The sequence below is a fragment of the Furipterus horrens genome, unplaced genomic scaffold, assembly GCF_987537825.1.
Source record: "Furipterus horrens unplaced genomic scaffold, mFurHor1.1.pri manual_scaffold_6, whole genome shotgun sequence".
In the NCBI taxonomy this organism is placed as follows: Eukaryota; Metazoa; Chordata; class Mammalia; order Chiroptera; family Furipteridae; genus Furipterus; species Furipterus horrens.
In genome coordinates this window covers 155,608,987-155,632,673 of record NW_028327176.1, presented here as the reverse complement: position 1 = coordinate 155,632,673, position 23,687 = coordinate 155,608,987, and the positions used below count along the sequence as shown (strand labels likewise).

General features: G+C 34.2%; 1 protein-coding gene and 1 pseudogene across 4 annotated transcripts; one reads left to right on the top strand and one right to left on the bottom strand.

The window, feature by feature from the left end:
- Positions 1–414: 414 nt before the first annotated feature.
- On the top strand, positions 415–21,687 carry ZUP1 (zinc finger containing ubiquitin peptidase 1). 4 transcript variants are annotated; one of them, XM_090280609.1, is made up of 10 exons: positions 415–669; positions 1,692–2,267; positions 5,582–5,692; positions 7,405–7,523; positions 11,724–11,892; positions 13,670–13,858; positions 14,330–14,495; positions 15,273–15,424; positions 18,586–18,806; positions 21,572–21,687. In XM_090280609.1, the coding sequence occupies exons 2-10, from the start codon at positions 1,706–1,708 to the stop codon at positions 21,617–21,619; spliced, it is 1,737 nt and encodes a 578-aa protein (XP_090136735.1). In that variant the 5' UTR covers positions 415–669; positions 1,692–1,705; the 3' UTR covers positions 21,620–21,687. The 4 variants fall into 4 exon arrangements, with proteins under 4 accessions (XP_090136735.1, XP_090136734.1, XP_090136736.1 ...); XM_090280608.1 differs by having other exon boundaries at positions 415–759; XM_090280610.1 differs by having other exon boundaries at positions 415–766; positions 1,692–1,820.
- Positions 3,383–5,086, bottom strand: LOC150007662 (eukaryotic peptide chain release factor subunit 1 pseudogene; annotated as a pseudogene).
- Positions 21,688–23,687: the final 2,000 nt, after the last annotated feature.

Sequence of the window (23,687 nt, the reverse complement as noted above, 5' to 3'; positions counted from 1 at the left end):
TCTGTATTTTGATTATTATGGCAGCTCCAGTTCCAAGCAGAATGCCTTTCTAATAGACACACATTAAATATTTGTTGGATGAAATTAGGGCTAAATCATAGAAATAAGGTACGTGTGATCTTGTAACCTTGAGGCAAGAACCTGTCTTAGTGACCCTCCACCTGCACAGCATAGTTCGCAATGTGACACCTGGTAGCATCACAATGCCTGAATTGATAATATAAGAGAGTGCTACTCAGGCCCTAGACAGCGGTTACTATGGACTCTGATGCTCTAGGACCCGCCCTTTCATTGGGAAAGACAACAGAGCCTAGTCTCTCCTAGGAAGTTACGAGTATGGAAAAATGACTACGGCTTCCAGAATGCACCGCAATCCAGCCCGGCGTGGAGCGGTGCATGTTGGGAGCCCTTCCCTTCCGGGACGAGAGGAAAATCTCTTTTCAATGGGATACTGGAGATTGAAGGAAGTCATTTGCTTTGGGAGTCGCTGGTTCTTTTCTCGGCTGACTGTGAATCTCTAGGTGAAGAGGGGGCCTGCCTTCGTCCTTGGGGCCGGGAAAGGTCATCGAGGCCGCGCACTTACTCCTCTGCAGGCAGCCAGAAGGTTTCAGCTGCAGGACCAGAGAGGAAGCCCAGCCTAGGGCAGCGTGGCCGCCGCTGGATCTCTGGGTATGACGTTCCTTCCACTGGGGAATTTGCTTCTAAAACCAGAGACTGTTTTCACGTGACTTAAGGGAAATGAGGAAAAATAAAGACGGCGTAAGGAGTTCGTATAAAACTAAATTTATTTGGTTGGTGGGAATAGATTTCTTGTCTTCCTTTTCCTGTTTTTATTTTTTGTTTGTTTGTTTTTTGTTTTTTTAATAAGCCTTAGCTGAACGATGGTCTATAGTAGGAAGGTTGTGGCGGTGACTTTTTTTAAAAATTATTTCTTAGCAAAATCACCCTTTGTCTGTAGCTAGTACTTTACAAAAGTGACTGCTGACTTCTTGCAACTCATTTTATAGACCGAACCTCAAAGAGGTGAGACGTTTAACCTAAAATTCTGAAACCTGAGGTTGTAATCCAGTTCTCTTGAGTCTGGGATCAGAGCTTTCCTACTGTGCTCACTCAGCTTCTATTCTTCAGGTTGAGAGTACAGCGGCTGGAGCCTGACTTGGTTAGCGCCGTGGCTAACCATATTCTAGGTGTGATGACATCTCTGAGCTAGGATGTACTCCATGTAGAATAATAATTTAAATTAGTTTGATAGACATAAAGCTCTTTAACTGTTAACTGCTATTGCTAAAGATGTATTTGTCCTCCCCATTAACAACTGTAAGTTTCTGTATTTACATAAATCAGTTGATAAGTCTTCTTTGTTTTCTCTTACCTGATTTATCTTACCTGGATGATTTTATAAATGTTACTTTTTCTCTATCTTAAACAACACTTTTTGAAATATTTGAAAATTTATTTTAATTTGCATATTATTGCCTTCGTTTTATTAAAATCATAAAATTGAAAGAGTAGGGAAATTTTGGTTTAGACTTAATAAGTTCGTATATTTCAGGAACAGTAAGTACATTGAAAATTTATTCATCTAAATAATCAAATTTTAAATATATTGTTTCAAATCATTTTACAAGATGCATTTTCTTTTTCTTCAGCTCTTACTTTCTAACTTAAAATAATATTGTGTTCTTTTTTAGCTACCTGATGTACCATGCTTTCTTGTGACATTTGTGGTGAAACAGTAACCTCAGAATTGGACATGAGGTCTCATCTCCTGATTGTTCACATGGAAAATGAAGTTATATGTCCATTTTGCAAGTTATCAGGTGTGAACTATGATGAAATGTGTTTTCATATTGAAACTGCTCATTTTGAGCAAAATGAATTAGAAAGAAACTTTGAGAGGACCAATAAAATACAGTATGGAACTTCCAATAACAGGAAGGACAACACCCAACAGTGTAGGATGGACGTTACTTCAAGTATGCATTCTGCTTGTGCGTCTAATCATCCAAAAGTTTCAGCTCAAAACCTGCCTAAGGATGGTACTTTAAAACATAAAGGCTTTTATTCAGAGAACTTGACTGAACCTAGAAAGTTCCTGAAAAGTAAGGAAAAACAGTGTGACCTATCCCAAATAAAAGGATCTATTTATGACACAATGTATAGTCCTCCTGAATGTCCATTCTGTGGAAAAATAGAAGATTGTACTCAAGAGATGGAAACCCATGTGAAAACAAAGCATGCCAATTTTTTAGACACTCCAGTAGAAGGTAAATGTTCGTTCTATATAATAAGTAACACTAGTCTCATTTTAACGTGCTGTGTCCTAAAAGTTGTCTTGTAAATCAGGTTACTACAACTGTGTTTTAAAAATCAATTTGTACCTATAACATTTTTTTATTTGCAATTGCTGCAATATAAAAATAAAATAATAGAAAAGAATTTGGATGCAGGTACTAAATATTTCAGCTACACTGAGAATAGTTTTATTACCTTTCTGAGGATACATAGAACACCAACTCAGTGGTACCTGGACTGTCTCAGACTATAATTTTTTGTTATTGAGTTCTAGTTTGATTCTATTATGATCAGAGAGCACTGTGGTTTTCTTTCTTTCCAGCATTTGGCGTTTTCAGTGTTCCAGACTTTGGCCATTTTAATGTGGGTGTAGCAGTATTTTGTTTTAATTCGCAATTTCCTAATAACATATGATGAACATATTTTCATATGCTTATTTATCATTTGTCTATCTTTGGCAAGGTTTCTCTGAAAGTCATTGGCCCATATATTAATATAGTTTTTGGTTTTCTTTTTTTCCTTTTTTTGGGGGGTTTGAATTTTGGTTTTGGTTTTCTTGTCAAAATGTTTAAGAGTTCTTTTGGATATTTTGTTCTATTTTGTTTTATGTGTGTGGGCGTGGGGGGTCTTTTTTTCTCTTTTCAGTTTGAGAAATATCTCTTTTGATATCCTCAAGTTCAAACTTTCTTTAGCTATATCCAGTCTGCTAATGAACCCATCAGATACTTCTCTTGGTGTTTTATATCTAGATTTATTTCGCTTCCGATGTTAATTCTGTTAGCTTTTGAAGATTTACAGCACCAAATGTATTTGCTTGTATGTATGAAGGTTAAAAATATCTTTTTTCCCATAAAGCAACCAATTTTTTCATAAAATAAAAGTAAAAACTAGATTCCTTTTAAAATTAGTCTGAAGTGGCATTTAAGAACTTAGTTGTAGGCTGCTATGCTAACACCATGACAAAACAAAATATAGGGTTAGGTTTTGTTTTCTTTTCAGTATCCAATACTCATGGATTAAATTCTGGAAATGTTCCAGCTGTAAGGCAGGGATCTCCTTGGTCTCCACCAAGGGTGTGCTTCTTGGGTTAGATGCTAGAGGATGAAACACATTTTGCAGGACCCATGAAAACTACTTGGTATTCATCAAGGTAAAAAAAAAAAAAGTTTCCTCCTTGGTATTCCATTCCCTGGAAATCTAGTTGGTAATGCACAATAATGCTAATTCATACAAACCCTTTCACAGAGTGGGATGCTTCTTGTGAATTATCTGTAACAATTTCCAATGTAGCTCCAAATTTTTTTATAGCTGTTAGCAAACCATTCCAACAGTGGCATGTTCTCAGCTCATATTTCTGTCCTGTCTGTGAAATGAAATTTATACTTCTCTTGTTCTACGATTAGAGAATTTTCTCCTCTTATGTGCCTTGGCATTGAGAAACGTATCTCATTACATCCAGATTTTCATAAACTGTTAGAATCTCTACAGCTCTCATTTCCAAAGCCTATAGTGTATCTTCGTCTCCAAAATAGCACTTGTCTGTATCAAAGTATATGTCAAAGTATTGTTGAATTCATTTCTTCTTCTGAATAAATTGCACTTTGGAGAGAACATCAGTGGATAGCTTAGTACCTTAGTTTTCGTTTTCACCATTATAAAATATATCAACTTTTTTAAGACTTGATTGCAACCTCTGATCAAACATATCAGGTTGACTTAGTTCACTTTTAAAGTCAACTGATCCAGCTAAAACAAGACCACATTCATTTTGTCCATAGAAATAAACAGCTACACTGCTGTCTCAGCTAATTTCTAAACATAGTTATTCTACTTCCAAACCAAACCTTAGATGTATGGATTACTCATGCTTTCACTCTGTATCTGGGTTCCTATTTGGTGCCCAATATCTGTATCTTGGTCTTGCCAAGAGGTACCACTTCTGTCCTGGACAAACTGCACCTACCTGCCTTCAATGCTGGTTGATGGATCCAGCTTTTTGATTTCCTGCTCCCAGCTAGGTAGAATGATCCCAATTCCTAGCTGTATGCTGAATGCTTGGATTATGTATCTCAACACTTAGTTTGGAGAGTGCTGAGCATTTATCCCCTGAAGTCCATGTCTAGACTGGCCCCTAGGTATCATTTTTAATTTCCCTTTCTACTTTTCTTGTTTTGAGTACAGATCTCAATGTTTATCATTAATATTTTCTTTAATATAGTGGTAAGAAAGGTTTGTGATTATGCTCAATCTTCCATCTTGACCCTACAAGTAGAAAAATAGCTTTAAATACAACTCCAAAGAGCTTTTATTTATTTAACAAGGTTAGTGGATAGTAGATGTGGTACATATCTACAATGGAATATTAGCCATAAAAAGAAGGAAATCCTACCATTTGTGTTTATATGGGTGGACCTTGATGGCATGATCCTAAGTGAAATAAGTCAGAAATTTAAAAAAACAAATACTGTACAGTCTCATTTATATGTAGAATCTAAAACATAAAGAAACCAAACTCTTAGAAAAAGTGTCAATTTGTGATTACCAGAGGCAAGGGTGAATGGAGACGAAATTGAATATAGGTGGCTAACGGTACAAACTTTCAATTATAAGATAAATAAGTTCTAAGGATGTAGTATACAACATAATGGCTATAACTAACACTGCTGTATGGTATATTTAAAAGTTTCAAAGAGAGTAAACCCTAAAAGTTCTCATCACAAGGGAAAAAACATTTTTCTTCTTGTTTCTATCTGATATGATGGATACTAACTAAACTTATTGTAGTAATCATTTCACAATATGTGTAAGTCAAGTCATTATGCTGTACACCTTAAATTTATAGAATGCTGTATGTCAGTTATGTGTCAAAACTGAAAGAAAAATATTTAGTGTTGTAGCTTATCTGGGTATACTCTGCAGCTTTATTATTATCATACAGATAATATTAACTAAACATTTCCAAGTTCTTTCCTAAATTGAGAATACACAGGCTGCATCACTCACATTTTTTCTTTTTGTTTTTAAATGTTTAAGTGACTGAGAAAAATCTGTTCTGTGCTAGTTAAAAATAAAGAAGAGGCAAGTAGGAAAAAGAGTATGCTGGAGCATGTCCGTAAATGTCTATCATCTAAACTGTGGCTTCCAATCCTCAGACAGGAGGAACATTCAAACTCAACATTTCAAGTTGTAGAAATTTTTTTGGCATGAAACCAAAACAGTCGTTGACTTGGGGTGAACATCTAGAAGTTTTAAAAATAAAACCAATTGAATTATATCTCTAACACAGACTGTGATCAACCACTGTATGACTGTCCTATGTGTGGGCTCATCTGTACAAACTACCGTATTCTCCAGGAACATGTTGACTTGCATTTGGAAGAAAGCAGCTTTAGACAAGGTATGTGTGTATGTTCTAAAATAAGAATGTCACTATTTAATTTCTACTTCCAGGACACATCTGATTTTTAGATTAGTGATATATAGGGGAGAAAAGCATACTGGTTAGAAATTAATCTTTTCCCTTTAAATAATTTTAATATACTTCCAAATTTTTAAAAGAAGTTTTTTCACAGAAAAATTATGAAGTGTAAACTATTGTGACCAAAAACTGAACCAGAAGAATGCGTCCTGAATTTTACCCCAGAGCAACAATATTCAGAAGACAATGAAATATTGTGCAATTTAAAAAATCTGTTTGATCTGTAAGTTGAGGCCATTTTTTCAGCAGCTAGAAGTAACCGAATTTAGCATTTGGTTGGCCAACATTGTTGGTGAACTAGGGAGCTGCCATATGGCAGGTAAAATTTTTAAAAAGAAGGTGAACTATGTGACTAAAAGGCTTTTCAAGTGCCCCTTCATCTGCTAGCCCAGTTTCTTACATTACCACCTACTAGTTTTAGAAGTGACTCTACAAATAAAGTTTTTGTCTGTCTCCTTCTTTAATGTACTATTTTTAAAGTAATCATTACAGTGACTTAGAAGTGGAAAAATCCTATATGAGTTGCACAGTCCCCCTGAAAGAAAGTATGAGGTAGACCCTAAGAGAAACCAATTCTGTTCTAATGGATTTCAGTTTCTTAAGGTACATAGATAAACCTTTTAATGAAGGGGCCTTTAGTGTCCAGTATCAGTTGATGCTAGTGCCAGTCAATTATCTCTCTGGACAGACAGCATTACCTCTTCTCTCAAACTAACCCCAAGATGAGAATTACTGTAGCGAAGATGGAACAGTTTTCTACTCTGTTGGTTCTTTACTAACTACTGTGGAAGAATAACCCCCTGAAGCTGAATATGTGATCATTCTCTTTGTTTATGGTAGGCTTTCTATGGGTGCATAAATCATTCTCTGAGCTTTTAGTGAATAATGAGAGAAAGATATAGTCAGAGTACATCACTGCCTATAGCCTCAGAAATACACTAAAAATCAGTCGTGAGTTGCATACCTCCAACAATAGATTTGGGAACCAAATAGAAAGAGATGTAGTAGAAGCTGAGAGAATTGAAAGGAAAGAAAGAATATTCAAGTACATAATTAAACCCCCAAATTGGGGGGTCAAGAAGATAAGATATTGGCCAGAAGCCACTAGCTAATGGATCTGTGGAACACTGGATAGAGAGGAAATAGGGCAGAGGTGTTGCATAGTCGTATTGTTTGTTTGGGTCCAGACTATAATTAATACCTGTATGATCTAATACCTGTATTTTGCAAACATATTTTTATGCTCTTTATTATTTCTTCCCCCTCCTAACATTTCTTTTAAAAATCTATCTTATTTGTGTTAATAAGGAACACCAATGAAGGGTATTAATTTCTAAGTTTTGGTTACTTCAGAAGATGATACCTATCTTTCTAAGGTTTTTAGAAGGATCCACACGAGGTAATTAATGAAAAGTCCTTGTCACAACATAAACACTCAGTGAATATTAGTGACTTAAATGTAGGTTAGTTTTAAGTTCTGGTAGATTTGTATATGTTCTTTTTATGACATCATGGGCATGTACAAATGACATAGTGATAGCATTTACTCCATTTAAAATATATATATATTGACATATAGTAGATAAGCTTTGATTTCAGTAGTTATTCTAAACACTAAAAATATCTAATAGGCATGGATAGAGTCCACTGTTCTAGAGATCTGGAATTGGCTCAGCAGCTTCAACAAGAAGAAGACCGAAAGAGATCTGAAGAAGCAAAACAAGAAAGGGAAGAATTTCAGAAGCTGCAGGTACATAGATTATAACTATTATAATATTTTGGTTTGGTAGAATTCTTAATTTCCAGACATGCTGTCAAGATTTCAGCCTTGGTCCTTGTTATTATACTGAATATTTTTTAACATATAGTCAATATTTTATAGTTCATAACAGCTGCTATTTGTAAGTATTCATTCTGGTCACGTGCTGGCATAAGTACTTCATATATAATATTCCAAAATCTTTTAGAACAACTCGGTGAAGAAATTATTTTAAACTTATTTTTTATTGGATTTGGGGTTTTTTTTCCGTCTTTTTTAAATTGTTGTTTTTTCACATTTTGTCCCGATCTTTCCTCCTCCACTCCGCTACCACAACCCCCATCCCCAGTTCCCATAGTCAGTTCCCACCTTGTTGTCCATGTCCATAGGTCATTCATAACGTTAACTAGTCCCTTCTTCTTTCCACCCATATCCCTTTCCCCCCTCCCCTCTGGTGGCTATCAGTCTGTGCCTTGTTTCCATGCCCCTGGTTCTGTTTTGCTTATTTGTTTGTTTGGCTCATTAGATTCCTCTTATAAGTGAGATCATATGGTATTTGTCTTCTGCTACCTGGTTTATTTCACTTAGCATAATATTCTTCATTTTCATCCATGCTCTCAAGAACTGTAGGAGCTTCTTCTTTCTTTCTTCTATGAGGTATTCCATTTCTTCTATGTAGTATTCCATTGTGTAAATGTACCAGCTTTTTAATCACTCATTTACCAGTGGGCACTTAGGCTGTTTCCAGCACTTAGCTATTGTAAACAGTGCTGCTATGAACATAGGGGTGCACAGGTTCTTTTGAATTGGGGTTTCAGGATTTTTAGGGTATATTCCCAGCAGTGGAATCTCAGGGTCAAAAGGCAGTTCCATTTTTAGTTTCTGAGGAAATTCCATATTGTTTTCCACAGTGGCTGCACCAGTCTGCATTCCCACCAACAATGCACTAGGGTTCCCTTTTCTCCACATCCTTGCCAGCACTTGTTGTTTGTTGATTTGTTTTAATGATGATCATTCTGACAGGTGTGAGGTGGTATCTCATTGCGGTTTTAAGTTGCATCTGTCTGATGGCTAGTGACGTTAAGCATCTTTTCATATGTCTGTGGGCCCTCTGTATGTCCTCCTTGGAGAAGTGTTTGTTCAGGTCCCTTGCTCATTTTTTAATTGGATTGTTTGTCTTCCTAGTGTTGAGTCATATGATTTCTTTATATATGTTGGAGGTCAAACCCTTGTCCAAGGGTATCAGTGACAAATATGTTTTCCCTTTTGATTTTGATGTTGGTTTCTTTAGCCCTGCAGAAGCTTTTTAATTTGATGTAGTCCTATTTGTTAATTTTTTCCTTTATTTCCCTTGCCCTAGGAGATACAGCGGCAAAATATTTCTGCGTGGGATATCTGAAACTTTACTACCTGTGTTTTCCTCTAGGACTTTTATAGTGTCATGACTCATATTTAAGTCTTTTATCCATCTTGAGTTTATTCCCATGTATGATATAAGTTGATGGTCTAGTTTCATTTTTTTACATGTACTGGTCCAGATCTCCCAACACCATTTATTAAAAAGGCTGTTTTACTCTATTTTATCGTCCTGCCCCCTTGTCAAATATTGAGAAATGGGTTTATTTGTGGGCTTTCTATTCTGTGCCATTGATCTGTGTGTCTATTCTTATGCCAGTACCAGATTGTTTTGATTACAGTGGCCTTGTAGTATAGTTTGATATCAGATCAAGTATGGTGCTCCCTCCTTCTTTGTTCCTCTTTCTCAAGGTTGCTGAGGCAATTTGGGGTTGTTTTTAGTTCCATATAAATTTTTGAAATATTTTTTCTAGATCTGTGGTATATGCCATTGGTATTTTATAGGGATTGTGTTGAATCTATAGGTTGCTTTGGGTAGTATATACATTTTGATGATGTCAGTTCTTCCAATCCATGAACATGGTATATGCTTCCATTTATTTGTATCTTCCTTCATTTCTTTCTTCAGTGTTCTGTAGTTGCTGAGTATAGGTCTTACTTCCTTGGTTAAGTTTATTTCTAGGTATTTTACTTTTCTTGTTGCTACAGTAAGTGGGATTTTTTTCCTAGTTTCTGCTTCTGGTATTTCATTGTTGGTATACAAAAAAATGCTTTCAATTTCTGCATATTGACTTCGTATCCTGTTATTTTGCCAAATTTACATGTTAGGTTGAGTACTTTTTTAGTGGAGTCTATAATGTTTTCTATACACACTATCATGTCATCTGCAAATAATGACAGTTTTACTTCCTCCTTTCCAATTTGGACGCCTTTAATTTCTTGTCTTATTGCTGTGACTAAAACTTCCAATACTTTGTTAAATAAAAAGTGGTAAAAGCAGACACCTTTGTCTTGTTCCTGATCTTAGGGGGAAAGTTTTATAAAAAAACTCATACAACTCAACACCAAAAAAAAAGAAAAATCCAATTAAAAAATGGGCAGAGGACCTGAATAGACACTTCTCCAGAAAGTACATACAGATGGCCAATAGGCATATGAAAAGATGCTCAACATCATTAATCATAAGCATAATGCAAATTAAAACCCAATGAGATACCACCTCACAACTGTTCGAATGGCTATCATCAATAAATCAAACAACACGTATTGGTGAGGGTGTAGAGAAAGGGGAGCCCTTGTACACTGTTGGATGGAATTGTAAATTGGTGCCGCCACTGTGGAAAACAGTATGGAGGGTCCTCAAAAATTAAAAATGGAACTGCCTTCTGACCCAGCAATTCCATTTCTGGATATCTATCTGAGGAAACCCAAAACACTAATTTGAAAGAATATATGCATCCTAATGTTCAATGCAGTGTTATTTACAATAACCAGGGTATGGAAGCAAACCAAGTGCCCATCAGTCGTTGAGTGGATAGAAAAGCAGTGGTACCTTTACACAATGGGTTAGTGCTGAGCTGTAAAAAAGAATAAAATCTTACCATTTGCGACAGCATGAATGGACCCAGAGGGTATTAATGCTAAACGAAATGAGTCAGTCAGAGAAAGACAAATACCATATGATTTCACTTATGTGTGGAATCTAAAAAACAAAATAAACAAAATAACAGACTCCTAGATTCAGAGAACAGACTGATAGCTACAGAAGAGAGTGATTGGGGGATTGGGTGAAAAAAGGTGAAAGGATTAATACAAATTGGTAGTTATAAAATAGTCATGGGGATGTAAAGCACATCATAAAGAATATAGTTAATAATATTATAATTATATGGTGCCAGGTAAGTACTTGAAATATCAGGGGAAACACTTTGTAAATTATACAATTATCTAATCACTATGCTGTGTATCTGAAACTAATACAGAATAATATTGAATGTAAACTATAATTGAAAAATAAAATAACAGGTTGTATACTTTAGGACTTATCAAATCCTTTTATATATTAATGTGCATTATGCATATCATAATTTTCCCACACTTATTTGATCTCTGACTTTTTTCTCAGACATCTCATGTGGCAGTGTGTGAGAAAATTTAATTCTCACTTTGAAATATCTTAGGCTATTTTACTCATTGGTGATTCATTTACTTGCAAAGTATTTTTCCACCAGGATTCAGAAAAGAAAGTTGGCTTTTCCCAAGTCTTTTTGCCTAATGTAATTATGAACATTACAAATATAAAAGTTTCCAATATTAAAGAACATTTATTATGTAATTTTGCAAGTTAGTTGTTTAGATCTCAGAAACTTTTTCTAAGAAGGCTGTTTTATACATGTTTGAGATTTTCTGTTCAATGTGTAAAAACAGTTTATTTACTATGTAAAATGAAAGCCTGAATGCATTATGAATTAAGTAGGCCTTTGTAGGCTAGACTGGGAACCAAATAACAAGTACTGACAGGTTTCCTTGAAGATTAGAAACACAACATTATGTTCAGAACTCATCTGCCTTTTGCAGTTCTTTTAGGAGGAAGACAGGATTCTCTACTTTCCCTAGTACAAGGAAAGCAAGCCTCTTGCCATGATGATTGTTTATAGAGAAAGGTTATTACTAATGCAGCGATTTTGTGGGTGGGTGATTTCTTTTTCATGAAAATCTTTTAAGTTGACTTTTATAAAAGTCTGTAAATCAGAATGTTTCAGATTGTGCTAAGTTTCCTTCCTCACAGAGGTAAAGAGACATAAAAATTAAGTTATTTGTTTTTATGTTCAATAGCGACAGTATGGTTTAGATAATTCGGGAGGATACAAACAACAGCAACTACAAAGTATGGAGAGAGAAGTAAATAATGGAAGAATGCGTCCATCTGAATTTCACATAAGAAAAGCTGATATGATGGAATCACTAGCTATTGGTATTGATGATGGAAAAACAAGAACTTCCGGTAAGTACTTAAACAACAAAAGCATGGTTTTAATATTCTATTACTGAAGTAATAATCAGAATTACTTGACTTTTGCCTAATTTTCATAATCCACAGTTTATATAGTTTTAGATGAGACTGTGTTCAAATAATTTTTTTTAAATGTGTTGTTTTGAAACTTCTAAACTTCTGTTTTTATAGAAAATAATCCACTTTTATATTGTGTTAATTTACTTTGTATTTGAAAATGAACCTTTTAGAAAAGCTTTTATTAAGTGCTTACTATGTTCTTGATCCATGCCATCTAACAGAAATATAAGTGGGCCACATATATAATTTTAAATTTTCAGTAGTCAACATTAGAAAAAGTAAAAGGACCATGTAAAATTAATTTTAATATTTTAAATTCATTGGGTTCATAAATTATTTTAACATCAATATTAAAAACTATTAATGAGAAACTTTGCAGTCCTTGTACATTCTTCAGAATCTAGAGTGTATTTAATACTTGACAGAACACCTCCAAGTGCGCAAGCACATTTCGACTGCTCAATAGCCACATGTACATAATGGCTACTATATTGTGCAGTACAATTTTAGACACTAAGACCTTTATATGTAGAACTTTATTGAGGTATCATTTAACTCTCAAAACAAGCATTCTGTTGTGTAGTGTTATATTTTTCTTGATGAGGTAATTGTGACTTGGAGAGGTTAAATTATTTTCCCAAGGTAAGGTTATATAGCTAGTTATTGGCCCGGCTAGTATTTACAGTCAGATTTGTCATGCTCCAAAAAAAAAAAAAAAAAAAAAAAAAAAAATGCCTTTTTTCTTGATATTTTAAATTGTATTTAATATTTCTATTAATGTAGTAAAAAAAATTATATGGACAAAGCTTTGTTCCCACCACCCACCTTTTTAAAATCTTAATGTTTTAAAGCTATAAAACATTTTATATGTATATTAAATCCCTTGTGTAATCCTCTCTGATTCTAATCCCTTCTCTTCCACAAAGGGAGCCATTATAATGAATTTAGTATTTACCAGTCTCATACATGTTTTAATACTTTACCATATATGTAGGTTTTCATAAAGGGTATGTGATAGTTTATAAGTTTAAAATACATGCAGATTGGCATGCATTGTATATACTCTAATTTGATTTGCTCTAACATTGATTCTTATAGTGGTACTACATTTATTTTTGAAAATACTAGAACTTCTATTTGTTTTTAATTTATGTCATTATTTAATTTCCATTTGTGGATATATTTTAAAGTTACTATAGAACCACTAATTTATATATAATTTAAAATAACTATAAATGTAAAGATTACAGAACATAGCACTGTAATATAATTTGTCCTTTCGTTAAGCTGCCTTGAAATTTAGAAGTGATTGATTTAATGGCAAAGCAGGATATGAACTAAGGTTATATCAGTAAAAAGATAAAGAAGCCCCAGCTGCTGTGGCTCAGTTGGTTGGGCGTTGTCCTGCAAATTGAAAGGTTGCTGGTTCAATTCTCAATCAGGGCACATGCTTGGGTTGCAGGTTTGGTCCCCAGTTAGGGCGCATATGGAAGGCAGCTAATCAGTGTTTCGCTCTCACATTTATGTTTCTTTCCCTCTCCTTCTCACTTCCCTTTTCTCTAAAATTTAAAAAAAAAAAAAAGAAAGATAGGTAAGATGAAATTGACGGGATTTAGATGTGGTACTTGAGGGACAGATTGATAACTGGAAATATATTAGACAGCCATAGAAAAATAACTAATTCTTCTAAATCTCTTTCCCACTTTAGGAATTATTGAAGCACTTTATAGGTATTATCAGAATGCTGCCACAGATGTGAGGCGTGTGTGGCTTTGTACAGTGGTGGATCACTTTCATTCATCTTTTGGTGACAAAGGCTGGGGTTGTGGTTACAGAAATTTCCAAATGCTACTGTCATCGTTATTACAAAATGATGCTTATGATGATTGCTTGAAAGGTATGTGAAGTACAACACTTTGAACTTGTCATCTGATAAAGTACATAGGATATATAATGAATTACTATGTAGTGGGCACAATTAATAGCTTTAATGAAGAAGTATTTTGGCAGATATTTACAGTAATAACCTGTATTCTGGTTGGAGGAAGAGAAACTGATAAAATAGAAAAATGTCAGAAATAACTCTTAAAAACTGTGTTTTTAGATTCCTCTAGAGTAAATACTGTACATGAATTAATATATGGTAGGGACAAGTAATGGTTTTAATGAAGAAATAATTAGTAGATATTTACATTAAAAACCTGAATTCTGGTTGGAGGAAGGGAAACTGGTAAAATAGAAAAATGTCAGGAATAACTGTCTTAAAATCTGTGTTGTAGATTCCCCTAGAATAAATGGTATACTGCTAAATGATATTATTCAGCACTTCAGTAACTGTCCTGTAACATGTTTGCTTGTGTAATTTTAGGTATGTCAATTCCTTGTATTCCAAAAATTCAATCTCTGATTGAAGATGCTTGGAGGGAAGGTTTTGATCCTCAGGGTGCCTCTCAACTGAATAACAGGTTACAGGGAACAAAGGCCTGGATCGGAGCATGTGAAATATATACACTTCTGACCTCCCTAAGGGTAAAGTATGTACCGAAAAAGCCAGGTTACTGTTATTGTCATATCTGGCAGGGTGTATATTTTTGTTTGTTTTCTATCAAAGCGGTAGTTAAAAAATAAAATTTTAAGTAGCACTAAAAGGTTTATAATGAAAACCAGTAATTCATTCTCTATCTCATGTTCCTCTGTTCTCAAGTCCTGTTTCTCAGAGGCAGCTGTCACTTCCGTAAGTTTGACATAATATACTTTCATGGCTTTTCTTGGTTTGTCAGTTTTAGACCTTGTCTATTGCATTCCCCTTCTATCTGTTGTTCACTCACAATCCTTCTAACATGGTTAAATCTCAGTGCTTACTAAGTTGAAGTTAGCATTTCCATTATGACTGTTGTAAATATTATTCACTGCTGGTTTTATTTTCTTTCCTGAAGGTTTTAGGTTTTAAAACTTGTTCCTTGATTTAAAGATTGCCTTTCCTTTTTCATGTTACTGTTTGATTGCATCATGGTCTTCAGTTTTTCTGAACACCCCACTGTGTGTGACATGCGGTGCTCCTCTCCTGGACACCTCCTTCTTGAAGCTGTCTGTCCTCCTTGCTCCAGTCTGGATTGTTTGACTTCTAGATCCCCTCATTAAATGGCAGTTTTTCATGTAAATAGTAAAATTTGTATATATTTTTTCTCCTTAAGAAAATAATGACAAGATAGAATTAGTTCTAAACTAAGAATTCTTTGCATTTGATGACTCCATTGGTTAAAATAATTTTTTAAATAATCTAAATAATCTGTTTTGTCCATTTTCTATAGGTGCCGTATTGTGGATTTTCACAAGTCAACTGGTCCTTTGGGTACACACCCTCGTTTATTTGAATGGATATTGAACTATTATTCTTCAGAGAGGGAAGAGGGTCCAAAAGTAGTGTGCACATCTAAACCTCCCATCTATCTTCAGCATCAGGGTTAGTAAATCTCATAGATAATAAGTTTATTTATAAGACAATATCTTTATAAGACAATGAATGGGCTCTTGCTTTAAGATTCTGATAATAAAGAGGAGGGAAGTATTGTGACAATAGCCTGTCTGATGTTCACAGTTATGTTTTCATTTCAATTCATTCTCTGGGTAATGAAAGTATCTTCAGGGCTTCCTGGTTCAATAAAGGTATTGTTTATTCCTTTTTTTTTTCCCAGGTCTTTGCCCATATTTCACTTCAGTGATGCCTTCCCTAACCATCTTATTTAAAATTTCATCTCATTTCAACCTCCCACCACTGGCATTTCTTTTTCCTCTCCCTTGCTTTATTTTTTTATATAGCATAGTATATACTTATTTACCTTGTTTGTAGAGTATTTCTTCCTATTATAATTTAAGCTTCACAAAGGCTGGAATATTTGTTTTGTTTGCTTCTTTATCACTAACTGCCTGTAATAGTGCCTGGCACATGGATATTTGATAAATTTTGTTGAACATGGATGATCTGGATTGACAGGAATAAGGATAAGTAAATGTTAGAAAGTTCATTATTTAGGAATACAAGCTATAAAGGTTAAGCCCTCCATATTGAAATTCTGGTATTGGGTTGGCGGTACTTTTCTTACCAATGTATGTGTGTCCAGTGTGTATGTCATTACCTTAGATATATAACAGGATGATACAATGTGGAGATGAAGTGATAGCTCTTTAATATTCTTCCATTAGGGCAAACAAGTTAGCTAATTTCCTAGTTCTTAAATGGTGGAGATGAAGTCATGTGGACACTTATAGATAGATGTTGGCTCTGGGTGCTTATATTAGTTTCTATTGCTAGCATAAATTACCACAAACTTTGTGGCTTAAAACAACACAAGTTTATTATCTTACAGTTTTTTAGGTCAGAAGTCTCTTTTGGGTCTCAAACTACTAAAATTAAGATGTCAGCAAGATTTCTTCTCAGAGATCTAGGGGATAGTCCTTTTCTACCTAGTCAGTTGGTGGCAGCAGTCTATTCCTTGTGGTTGTAGGACTGATATCCTGCTTCTTTGCTGGCTGTCAGATGATGGCCGTTCCCAAGTTCCAGATGCCATCACATTTCTTCTCTCATGGCCCCTTCCTTCATCTTCAAAGCCAGTAACGGCCATTTGAGTCCTCACATTTTGTTTTTCTAACACAGCCCTGAAAAGTGCTCCACTTTTAAGGATTCATGTGATTAGATTTGGCACATCAGGATGACCCATGAAAATCTCCACGTCTCCTGGTCCATAGTCTCAATCATATCTGCAAAGTTCCTTTTGCCATGTTAATATACTATATTCATAGGTTTCGGGGACTAAGATGTGGACATCTTTGGAAAACCATTTTTCTGTATAGCATAATGCTGAATGAAGTGATCTTAATATTTCTCAGTTGCTAAAAATCATTTGACAATTAGGGATTACCAGGAGAATATGAGTTTGAGTTGAATTGGGCAAAAGGAGTAAAAACTTATTGTAAGTTCTAAAGCCCAAGTCTTTTGACTTCTAATAGTTTTACTACAGAACCAGGCTATATTAGTGTTATATTCTCTGATATTAGCTGGTTTTAGACATGTGAAGCTGAAGATTGCTTCATAAGTCTCTGGTTTTGAATCTCAGTTCTAACTTACTAGCTAGGGGAGGTCATGTAACCTTTCTGTGCCTTACATTAATTGTGTAAAATATAGTTACTAACAGTATTCATTGCAGGATGTTAAATTTAATATATTTTTCACTTAAAATTATTTGTGCCTAGCATTACATAAGAGTTATGTCCAATTATTATAGAACTATGCGTTGCTACTAAGTACCATCAATGCCCTTCACTTCATAAATCGTTTTCTAAATACTATAGCAGGTGCTCCATATGAAACAGGACCCAAGTACTCTTTAAATTGATGACTGACTAGGGGTGGGGATTGTAAGAAATTTTTGTTTTAAAGTTGACAGCATATTTTATATTTATCAGGAAAAGACTGGATTTACCTAAGATGGTAGACTGTCCATTGGTTTTGGGGAAAATTGTCACTGGGCTTTTTGTTTCAGCAAAAGTAAAGTCAAAATGTTGGGTTGGCCAAGAAGTTCGTTTAGTTTTTTTCTGTAAAATAAGACACATTTTTTATTTTCACCAATAACTATTGATTTGGATATTTTGAGTATGTCGGCTATTTCCCACATGGTAGAACATTGATTGTTCTCAATTAATGTCTTTGATTTGATCGCTATCAACCTCACTAGGTCTGCCCGACCATGGAGCATCCATTGTCCAGTGAGAAATCTCCAGCACAAAAGTCTGCAAACCACTTTTGACACATTCAGTCAGTCTCAGCATCTTCTATAAACTGCACAGATATTTTTTTGCATTTCAGTTGTGCTTCTACTTTTCTTAAGATAATAAAGCATAATATGCTGAAAATGTTGCATATTTTCTTCCATCTTCAATATTAAAATGGCCACACAAAAATTCACCCATTTTGATGTTTTTTAAAATGCACGCTGATATAACAGCTGTCACAATACAAAATTCTTTCGAATGATGTTAAAGACAAGCAGTACTGGAGCCATCTTACAGAAAAAAACAAACTTTTTGGCCAACCCAACTTATACAGGGTGGGGCAAACGTAAGTTTACAGTTATTCACATGAAAAATAGTACAATAAATAAATTATAAGACAAGAATAAACTCTGTGTTTCATATGCTCACAACTATACACCTACTTTTGCCCCTCTTATAAATTTACTTTTGTTCACCTTTTAGAACCATTAGAGTTTTGTTTTATGGTTGGTAAATTTCAAATCCTTTCATTTGAGATGCTTTAAAATAGAAAGGATCAAGGGATTAGGAAAGAAAAACTAAAATGCATGGCATGGTACAGAATTTTTTGTAACGAAGGCTTTAGAATACTAAAACTGAACAAAGGGGACTGACGGTTAGGAAGTAGCACTAAAACTCTTATGTCTTAAGAGTGAGAGAGCCCAGATACCTCCTTGCCAGAGGGACTAACTGTATTTATTTTCTAAACACACATTTTTACATACACAGAGTATATAGTGTGTGTATATATAGTTATTTATATCTGTATTAATAGCTATAGCTAGATATTTATAGCTGTTACTTTATTTTTGATAGGTCATAGTCGAACAGTTATTGGAATTGAAGAGCGGAAAAACAGAACATTATGTTTACTAATATTTGATCCTGGATGTCACTCTCAAGAGATGCAGAAACTGTTAAAGCAAGACATGGAGGCTAGTAATCTCAAGCAACTTCGGAAATTTGTGGGAAATTTAAAACATAAACAGTACCAGATAGTGGCAGTAGAGGGTGTCCTTACTGCAGAGGAGAAAATTGTAAGTATCTAAATATTTATTATGTGTAGCTTAAACAAGTTGAACTTCAGAGTTTAAAATTTTTAGTTAAAATCAGTATTACTATCCCTTTGTATCTCTTAATACATTTCATTAAGTTGTTAATGATATTTTATTTTTATGTCATTTAATTCTGTAATGGACATCTTTAAATTTCAAATGGTACCTAGTAACTTTGAAATACTTTACTCAGAGCTTCATAAAAATACTTAATTTTATAAATAATTTTTAATGTCAGGTGAGTGATGAAAAATGCCAACATATATAAGATATATGGTAAGAAACCTAATTTAATCCAAGAAAACCTAACTCACATTGACCTTACAATTTTGTTTATTAAATATGATTCATGTGATTTCTGAGGCTTTGTGTTATGCACTTGGACATATTGGATATACACAACTCTAGAATTTAACTTCAGTACAGTTGCCTCCTTATCTCTTCCAGCTAAGTGATGAGTAGTACATTATAGAAAAATTGTTACAAATTGCAAAACCTCCACTTGGTATAAAGAAGCTATGTGGTAGCATACCGAGTCTAGAAAATGTGTGGTTCTCAGAATTTTAAAGAAAAAAAATGTCCCCTTAGAGTACTTCCTATTGATTTGTTTCCTTTAAAGAGAGACAACACAGAGGACTAAAGAGGAACATTTAGGGAGAATAATAGGATCAGGGGGGAAAAACTAAAAATGTTTGAAATGAGAGCTAGAGGTAGGGTAATAATCTTTTTAGCCTCACAATGTGAGCTATAAAGGCAAGGATTGCTTAATTAAGTTACTTTGCAATGACTTAAATACCAAAATTACATTCATTTTTTTACCCTATTATTATGAAGATGCTTGTTCACCAGGATATAGATAACTTTTGAGAGCATAGATGAGGTTAAATATTACCATGGAGTCTAGCTGAACATCTTAGTTAACTAGTATCTTTCTGGTTTAGGAAATGAGACCTTGGTAGTGTTAGAATACTAAAAATGTACATTTGTTACTGTTCTTTTTGGGGACAGGGGTCATGGAGAGGAGCTGTAGCTTTAACCATAAGAATCAGAATTTGGCTGACAGTGTATAATGCTTCCAGATAGAGAAGGGATAATAATTATAATATAATAATTGTAATACAGCATGTCCTCCAATAACATCATTTTGTTCAATATTGTTTCATTATAACACTGTTGAGATGCCATAGGAACTTAATTCTTGTTTATGTCGATTAGCCTATGGTAAAATTAGTTTTGTTATACATCAGTTCACTTTAAAGTCGCAGAATTCACAAGATGGCGTTAAGTCAGAACTTACTGTATTAATAAAAAGTAACATTTGCTTTCTACTACGTGCTATCCTAAACACTTCACACATGTTAATTAATTTAATGTACACAGCTGCCCTGTAAGATAGGTACCATTTTTCTTATTTTACAGATGAGGATGCCTATTTTCAGAGAAGTTGTTCTGTTCCTAAAGCCATACAGCTACTACGTAATAGAGTAAGGATTCCAATTCAGGCAGTTTATAGAGTCTTGCCCTATATTACCTCTTCTGTGAGGATACAGTCTCATAGTTTTATGTTTGCTAAGCTTTTATGTGAACAGTTTCACATTTATTGTTAAAAAGGTAGGATATATTTTTGAAAAGTGAAAAAAATCTTACTAATTTAACATAACACTGCTTTTGCATATTGCTTTAAAACCTATGTTTTAATTTCTTTTTTCTTTTCACCATCTGTCTTATAGTCATTGTATGAATTCAGCAAATACTGATGTGAACTGATTTATCTGCGTATCTTCAGATAGAAATATACAATTTTAAATATGGGCAAAATAATGTTTTTACTTTTATGTGTGTTTTTACAGCTCATTTTTTAAATGTCTTTTCTCTGTAGTGATAATTACAATTTTAAATTGTAGGAATTGCAGAACAGGATTGCTGTTAAAATTATCTTAAGATATAGATATGTATAACAGCATTTTATGTTTTTTTCATATTTGGACTTACATTTATTATATTTTAATAATCATATGGCTGTTACTCAAGGAGTAAATCAGTTATTCCAAAAAGATTTTTTAATCCTGGCAGCTTTCTTATAATTACCATAGATATTTTTGCCACAAACATATTTTGAGTTTCAATTCCAAATTCTGTTCTGGACATTGGAGCACTTACTTTAAAAAATATCTCCTAATGAAATTTAATCAAATAATAAAGACAAATCTTAATAACTATATTCAATTATTTTCATATTTTGATATGTTTTAGTTAAATTACATCACTGCTTCTATTGTGCAACCCATGTACTCTTGATTATATTTATTTTAGCTTGGTAAAATATGCCTTGATTTGTAACTCAAGTTACATTTAAATTTTTTAAGTGGCATTTTTAAGGCCATAATGTGTAAGATAATTTTTTTTAAGTTTCTCTGTTCGTAGCCCTCTCTGTTTCTTCTTCTGTCTGTTTTTAATTCTTTCTCTTGAGTGTGAGTCAGCATTTTTACTCTTGACTCATTCTATTTTTTTAAATGACATTTTCTTTTTACTTCTTTCTGTTTTGTCTTTCTCTGAAATTTTATTTAATTTTCTTATTGCTTGAATGTTTATTCTTCTTAAATTCAAAATAGTAATTTTACTTAAGAAGTTTTTGCTATCTTGAAAAAAAATTCCACATTTTATTTTTTAATATTAGAATGATAGTATATATTCTAATTAATTGATTTCTTGCTTACAATTAACAGTTTTTAAAATTCCTTTTCAAGGTCAGAAGACAAGCATCTCAAGTCTTTACAGCTGAGAAGATTCCTTAAAGAATTGAGCGTTTCAGTGATTGTGGGGTTTTATTTTACAAATTCAGATATTAAAGTCCTTAACACAACTTAGAAACTGTGAATTTTCTAAATACTCAACTTTTAATTTCTAAAATGTCTAAATTGTATCTTTAGTGATTCATTGTTTGGGAATTATTTCAAAAATATCTATCTTGTTTTCATTGTGGGTTTTATATTTATTTTCTTATCCATGTTTCATAAACTGGCTTTGTATTATAGTCATATGTAATATTTATTGGGTCTGCACTTGTGTTAGGTATGCTTAGTATTTTCCGTGTATTAGTTTAATCTTCAAAGTAGTTCTGTGGGACAAGTATTATTATCAGCTATGTGAGGAAGTCGAAGTTCTGCAAATGAGTAATTTGTCTGGAAAAATTATCATAATCCAAAGTGTGAACCCAGGCTGTCTCACTTCCAAATTCTTACCAATAAAACATTCTGCTTTCTTCTGTTGTAAAACATATATAATGAAATACCCTCCTCACCACTTAGAAATAACCTTGTAGCTCTGAAAAGAGGGATTTGCTTTTGTTAAATATTCACACTTTAGCTACACAACTGCAATTTATAGAGTCTTGTATTTAATGTGTCCTGTAGGAAATAAACTTTCAGATTCGTGCTGGATGTGTCATGTACAGTTGCAGGAAAGAATCCTATTCTGGACTATTTAATCTTTCCAATTTCATGGAAAGATTATCAGAGAACCTCACAGAATCCATAGGAACTAGGGCACTGTGCTGGGTCTGCTGCATGGGCAACAACAGACCCTCCATATCACCCTGCCCAGGCTCTGTAGCTTCAGCGTCATCACAAGATGTCGATTCAACACGGGAGGAGACAGATAACGTGTCACTCCCGAGTCGGACTGCACAGCCATTCTCGGCGGTGCAGATAGACTCTTAAGAAGCTACACCATCGTCTCTCGAGACGGACGGCTGCCGACGAGGGCACTGTGCTGGAACCAAGACAACTGTAGAGGCCAGACTGTGGTCTAATTTATAGCAGGAATCAGGTGAAGAGTGAGGGTAGAATGTCTCTGCTTACAGTTCAGATTCCAGAGGGGGCACGTCTGGTGCCATGAGGTATGCCATGGACAGAGGCAGTTTCCCGAAAGGAGGTCAGCATGGTTGAGGAAATGGATATTAAACCTCAAAAAGAAAAGCAGCAAATGTCTGCTATACCATGAAAATTTAACAAAATGTACTTGAAGTTTTATAAATATTTATTACTCCATCAAATACTGAAAGTTGCATTCCAAAATGAATAATATTGCCAAGTGGGAAATTCTGGAAATCATCCTTTCTAATACTTTGTCCTTTAGACTACTAAGCAGGTTTCTACTTCATCTCCCCATGCAGTAATCCTTTATCATGCTATCATTATCTTTTATCTAGATAACATGATAACATACTAATTGGTCTCCCCATCTCAATCCTCTGTCAGTCCATCTTCTACCCTGAAGCCAACACATTCATTACAAATTTGATTTTGTCACTTCTAGTTGAGTTCTCTTCCTTGTCAATGGAAAAAAATCCAGACATCCCACACAATCTGGGCCCTGCTTACCTCTAGGCTCATCTCTCACCACTCTCAAAATTCCACTCCCTTTAGCCCAAAGCCCTTTGCTAAAATACAGTAGGTGATGTCTCCACCCCTCAGAAGTGCTTCCTGAACTGCTGAAGTCTGAATAAATGCACCTTCTAAGTGTCTGACAAGCAATGCTTATAGATTAGTGATTGTCAAACTGCCAGTCAGTAGCTTCAGGGTGCCTGGCACATACAGGGCTTTAAAATACTTTAAGTGAAATGAAAATAATAGTTTAGAATAGCAGTGGTAGAAGATATTAGTTTGAAGTCTCTGGATATCCCAGCTAGCCATCTCTGTGCAAACCATTTTTTCACTAGAGCAAACCAATTTCTATAGGATTAAAGAAGTCCTTGAGAAAGTTCTCTTAAGAAGTAATAGGTAAAAAGGTTAAAATTGTTAGTGGTCCTGAAGTCTTTGAACAGGTGATGAAATTATAAATTCTCTTACCAATATTTTTTGC

Coding starts and splice junctions, on each gene's coding strand:
- ZUP1 (XM_090280609.1), top strand. CDS start 1,706: ATGCTTTCTTGTGACATTTGTGGTGAAACAGTAACCTCAGAATTGGAC. Junction 2,268..5,581: donor TTTAGACACTCCAGTAGAAG/GTAAATGTTCGT, acceptor TCTCTAACACAG/ACTGTGATCAACCACTGTAT. Junction 15,425..18,585: donor CATCTATCTTCAGCATCAGG/GTTAGTAAATCT, acceptor TATTTTTGATAG/GTCATAGTCGAACAGTTATT.